Source organism: Bidens hawaiensis, unplaced genomic scaffold (genome assembly GCF_021521415.1).
Source record: "Bidens hawaiensis isolate Kalapana, Puna unplaced genomic scaffold, B.hawaiensis_p1.1 tig00011236_1, whole genome shotgun sequence".
Classification (NCBI taxonomy): domain Eukaryota; kingdom Viridiplantae; phylum Streptophyta; class Magnoliopsida; order Asterales; family Asteraceae; genus Bidens; species Bidens hawaiensis.
The window spans coordinates 708,856-714,420 of record NW_027491876.1 but is presented as its reverse complement, the minus strand read 5'-3'; the positions used below and the strand labels follow the sequence as shown (position 1 = coordinate 714,420).

The 5,565-nt window shown below is 34.2% G+C and overlaps 1 protein-coding gene across 1 annotated transcript; it reads right to left on the bottom strand.

Moving 5' to 3' along the window:
* Positions 1-518: 518 nt before the first annotated feature.
* LOC143537620 (peroxidase N1-like) lies at positions 519-2,202 on the bottom strand. The gene is made up of 3 exons (XM_077031349.1): positions 1,656-2,202; positions 1,190-1,352; positions 519-1,118 (listed from the first exon to the last, which is right to left on the bottom strand). The coding sequence occupies exons 1-3, from the start codon at positions 2,049-2,051 to the stop codon at positions 700-702; spliced, it is 978 nt and encodes a 325-aa protein (XP_076887464.1). The 5' UTR covers positions 2,052-2,202; the 3' UTR covers positions 519-699.
* Positions 2,203-5,565: the final 3,363 nt, after the last annotated feature.

Here is a 5,565-nt window from a genome sequence, read left to right as displayed (position 1 = left end):
TTAACTCTATATATCACACATAAATAATAATAATAAACATAAACACACAAACATGTGACAAGAATTCATTGCACCTCCACATTTCGCCCCTTTATGAGTGGGAGGGGTGGGGGTGTTAAAAAAATCTCCTCATTTTTTATTGTGTACGTGTGACCCCACTACACACGGCCGTATCCTATTCATATATGTTTTTGTCGGATATTTTTGCATAACAAATTAACTTTTCAAAAATATTAACTTACAGAATGAAAATTTTCGTATTACTTTTATATACACTTTGTTCAAATTTGTAGGCACGTGATGACTTTTATGTCTACTTGATCATTCTAAAACATATTTAAAATATGTAACATTGGCTTATAAGAGATTTTCACTAAATACAATAATTAAGTTGTTGATGTAACCTAACAAATATGTAAAAGGAACAGTTTAAACAATAATTAAAGTAGCCAAACAATACCGTTACGGCATTACCAACTTTATGGACCGGATCCTCTAATTGATAAACTAGTACCATAATTAATCCAAACATAATTAACATAACATGCACGTAACCACTAAAAATACAAATCAACAACAGAAATGAGAAACGTGATTTATTACAGTTTTATTCTATGAATCATCTTCCTAGGATATGATTGTATAATTTGTATAAACAACTTGTAAGTCATTCCTAAATGAAACTCGCCTCCTCATCGATCAGTTAATAGCAGTGCAAACCCTACGGATTTCGCCTTGAGTCCCGGTTTTGACCTCAATATTACCCATCTTAATCATCGATCTCCCGAACTCAACATTGAATGTCAATCCAAGCAGTCCCCTAACTCCAAGAAACCGTTGCACAAACCTCTGTGTGGTCGGGTCATTCCATAAAGCAGCGTCTGACTCGAGTACTCCACGCCTGTTTCTCAAGTTAGAGTAGTAGGAATTGTCGAATCGGCCTACGCTGCCTGTGTCTAAATCCACACGTCTTGAGCCATCACCACCGTTAGGACACAGGCTTCGGAGTGTGGGGAGGAATGCTGCGTCGATGGTCGGGTCAGGTCCATTCGTGTTGTTGTAGTTGTATAGCCTGTAGCTAAATAACGCGCATGCTGCTGTCCCGATCGTATGGGCTCCTGGAATTCAATAAATTTATTAGCATGCGTGTTCGCATTATTACAATATTTGTTGCATGTGTTTAGCTTACCACTAAGAGCAACAAGATCTTGGGTGTTAAGACCTTTGTCCGTAAACTTCCTGGTTTGGACACTAACAGGGTCGTTAAAAGCGGGCAGGTTTGCGGTATCCGCTGCCCGCGAAACTAATCCATCTCTGCGGCCTAATGGCACTGGCCAGCCCGTTCCTCCGGTCTGCAACGCACGAAATGTTTAATAAGTACATGTTTAAAGCCAAATATATACAACTTCTTATTTCATCATTAAATGAGCTAGCTAGTATATACATGCATGCAAATATTTGTTGAGTTTATTATCGACACTTATAGTTATTATGATCTTAGACATTATGTAACTTAGTTTTTTGTGATTTTAATAGTTATTAATGTTTTTTAATATCAATGTCATTGTTTTTTTCATTTTAATAGCATTTGTATAAAAATGTTTGGTTATCAGTTTGTTTTTTTCTATTTTTTTTATAAATATTTTCAGTAGTACCTGCACCACAGAATCACGGGCAGCGAGGGCAAGAATGTCAGCACAAGAGACGACCCCAGGACACGTGGTTTCGAGCTGTGTCTTCGCAGCGTCAATGACTTCAAAGCCTCTCAATAATGAGTTCGGACCAGCGGTCTTCTCAGAAGAAGAGCCATCGAGTAGGATTGACGCGTCGCAACCGTTAACAAAGCAATCGTGAAAGAACATTCTTAGTAAACCAGGTGCCATCGCTGGGTTGTTGCGGATGGCGGACTGGACAGCTGATTGCACGATGGATTCTGCCCTTGGGCATGTGGCCCGGTAGAATCCGACTCGAGTGCCTTGGCCCGCTGCCAAGGTTATTAAGGTGGCTAACAACACAATAAACAATGTTTGTTTTATGCTTGAAACCTCCATGATCACTACAAAGATTTGTTTGATGAATCTAGTGAAGTATATTTGATAATATTAATTGTTTCGGATGTGAAGTTTGAGTAAATATGAAGAGGTATTTATAGTGAAGTGTGGATAATGAAAACATGTTAAAAGTCAACAAACTCGGCAGTGGCCGGGAGATGCAAAGGAAGGAAGGAAGGAAGGAAAGGATCAGGAAGGAGTGGAGTCAAACTTTCTGTTTATAATTTGATGGATACAGCTCACACACCTAAACATGCAAATTTTACCTTGATTTGTCATTATTGATGAAAATAATGCAATTGAATATTTAAATTTGGTGCGGTTACAACTTGTTTCATTACTAGTTTTTTTTGTTTAACTCTATTCTCTTAGCTTACACTTAAAACGGATATTAACTGTTTATATTGATTTTGACGCTTGAAAAAATAAACGTTACCTTTAAAGGCCATTCAAAGTTTATAGCCAAAAGCAAATAAAAACCACTAATATTTTTTTCTTTTGTTTGAACAAGAAATATCATACAGAAACAAGCTCAGACAGAAACAAACTCAACCGAATCATCTTTTCTTTAAAGTTCAAATCAAATAAAGTTCAAACAAAGTTTATTGCCCAACGCAAATAGAAACCATTAACTTTTTTGTTTGTTTGAACGAGAAACATCAAACAGAAACAAACTCAACATAATCTTTATTTTTTGAGGTTGAAGTTTTTAATACGGGTTCGGAATGCAAATTAAAGAATTTGAAAATAGATTCAGTGATGTGACAACTAGTTTGTTAGAAAAGATGTCTGGTTTAAAAATTTATGAGATTAGTTTTTCAATTTTGACATGTATAAGATAGTGTCATTTTTGAAAATGTATCCTATTGATTTTAGTAATGAAGAAAGATAGTGTATTTCGGGTGATAGTACGACCTTTTATCACATTTTAAAGGAAGATATATGATAAATCTGCAAAATTGGATATAATGTGTGACATTGCTCGTGTAATGTGGAAACTGAAAAGCTCACTACTTTTTCTTTGGTTTATTAAATATTGAAACTAGCGTTGGTTTTACATATTGCAATCGCAACCGTTAAAATATGTTTTTCTAAAATGAAGCTTATTAATACGAGTTTGCGCAATCAAATGAGTGATGTGTATTTGAACAATGCTTTAATTTGTGCGGTTTAGAGAGAATCATTTGATAAAGTAAAAGAACAGTGTGTAATGACTCGATTTCAAGCTTTCACAAACCGAAGGAGAATTTTGCACCCCATGTGTTTAAATATATTTATTATCATGTTTATATTTTTACTTCTTTTACATTGTATGAATTACGGTAAAATATTTTTTTTAAACGTTACCCTGATATTTATGTCTAGATTTGCAACAACCAAAAAATCATCAACAAAAAACCTACCGGTATAGAAAACTTTCTTGAATAAGCATTCTCAAACCTACCTAAGATCACAAATTCTCAAACCATAACTATCCCCTCATGCATATAAAGGAGTAAGCATTGTCAAATTCAATTTGTATTTTAAGTTAACGTTTTGCTTTATAAAAAGATTTCTATACTTTACTTTATCATAGAATATAATGACAATTTAAATTTGCTATAAAATTTTTCAAACTTTCACGATTACACCGTCTTCTTTTACAAAGTATTGCTAGCATAATAAAATTATGATTTTAAATATTTGGATATCAACAAAAAAAATGTCTAAAAATTATTGGAGCAAACCAATTTAATCAACAAATATTTATATAAAAACATAACGGTCCCGATGTTACGATAAGTTTGGGCCAAGTATGGTGTAGTTAATAAGAACAACCTTTTTTTATTATTAATAATTATGGTAGATGAACGATTTATAGGATGTTTGGCTAAGCTTACTTAACTCCAATAGTGTTTTTGGAAAAATGCTTATTTACGTGAAGCTTTTTCAAAAGTAACTTTTTAAAAAAGTGTTTAGATCAGCTTTTATTGTTGGAAAAACTAAAAAGTAGTTAAAATGACAAAAATACATTTTCATATATTTGCTAGTTTTATGGAAAATGATATGGTTGATATATTTGTAATTTGGTATTTCAAAAGCAAGACAAAAGACTTGGATTTTTTGCCATCTTTTTAACCCAAAACAAAAGGCAAAAACAACACGCCCTTTGGTTATCAGCAGTCATCTTTTCATAGGTGTCCATTAGAGTAGAAGCAGTTTTCAAGTCTTGATATTTGAACTTGTTCAAGATGTCTTGCACATACTTTGATTGACAAATGAATATACCATCCTTCTTTTGTTGAACTTGCAATCCCAGAACGGAATTCAATTCACCCATAGAGCTCATGCAGTACTTGGACTTGATTACTTCCTCAAACTCCAAACACATTTGTTCATTTGTAGACCCAAATATGGCTCCCTTTTGAAAACCATTCACTAGCAAGTGGTTTGATAAATCATCATACCAAGCTCTTGGAGCTTGCTGTAATCCATATATGGCTTTATTTAACTTATAGACTCTATTTGGAAACTCAGGATTCTCAAAACCTGGAGGTTGAGTCACATACACCTCCTCTTCAATCTTTCCATTCAAGAAAGCAGATTTGACATCCAGTTGAAATAGTCTTATGTTCTTTGAAGCAACATAAGCTAAGAAGATTCTGATTGCTTCTAGCCTTGCCACTGGTGCAAACAATTCCTCAAAGTCAATTCCTTCTTCTTGTAAGCATCCTAGTGCAACTAGTCTTGCTTTATTCTTCCTTACAATCCCTCTTTCATCCCTTTTGTTTTTGAAAACCCATTTGTTACCAATAGCATACTTACTTCTTGGCTTATCTACAAGTTCCCACACTTGCCAATCTCTGAATTGAGCCAACTCCTCTTGCATTACTTTCACCCAACTATTGTCTTTTAAAGCTTGAACAATGTTCTTGGGTTCAACTAAGGATATGAAGCAGGAGTACAAACAAATGTTTGCAGATTCAGATGCACTTCTTGCAACTCTTTCATGAATGTCCCCAATGATGTTTTCAGGTGGATGATTTCTTTCAACAAATGAAGTTTGCACAATTAGATCTGTAGACATATTTGAATCAACATTTGTATCATTGAGATCAGGTTCCTCAATGATAGAACCAATTGTAGCATCATTCATTTCAGTTTCTTCTTCAGCAAACTGTTGTGAAGTTGAAGCAACATTATTTCCAATGTTCAAACTTTGAAACAAGGCTTCAAAATCTGGTTGTCTTTCATTTTGTTCTTGATCAACCTGTTCATTAGGTTCCAATTCATTGTTGACAAATTGCTCTTGATCATTTTGATTGTCAGTTTTCACATCATCCATGACAGAACTTTCTTGAACATGTGGTTGCTCAAGATTATTATTTTGCTCTTTTGAATCATGGTCAGAAGCATTCTTATCAAATGAGTATTCAACATTCTTGTCAGCAACTTTTGACCATAATTTGTCCAAGTCAACCTTCTTTTCTGATTCTTGTTCTTGGACACTTGTTCTGTACAAAGTTTCATCAAA

Bases quoted from the DNA above. Each gene is read 5' to 3' on its own strand.
- LOC143537620 (XM_077031349.1), bottom strand. From the start codon at position 2,051: ATGGAGGTTTCAAGCATAAAACAAACATTGTTTATTGTGTTGTTAGCC. The intron at 1,353-1,655 runs GTACTACTGAAA...CGTGCGTTGCAG, and splicing joins CCCGTGATTCTGTGGTGCAG to ACCGGAGGAACGGGCTGGCC. The intron at 1,119-1,189 runs GTAAGCTAAACA...ATTGAATTCCAG, and splicing joins AGATCTTGTTGCTCTTAGTG to GAGCCCATACGATCGGGACA.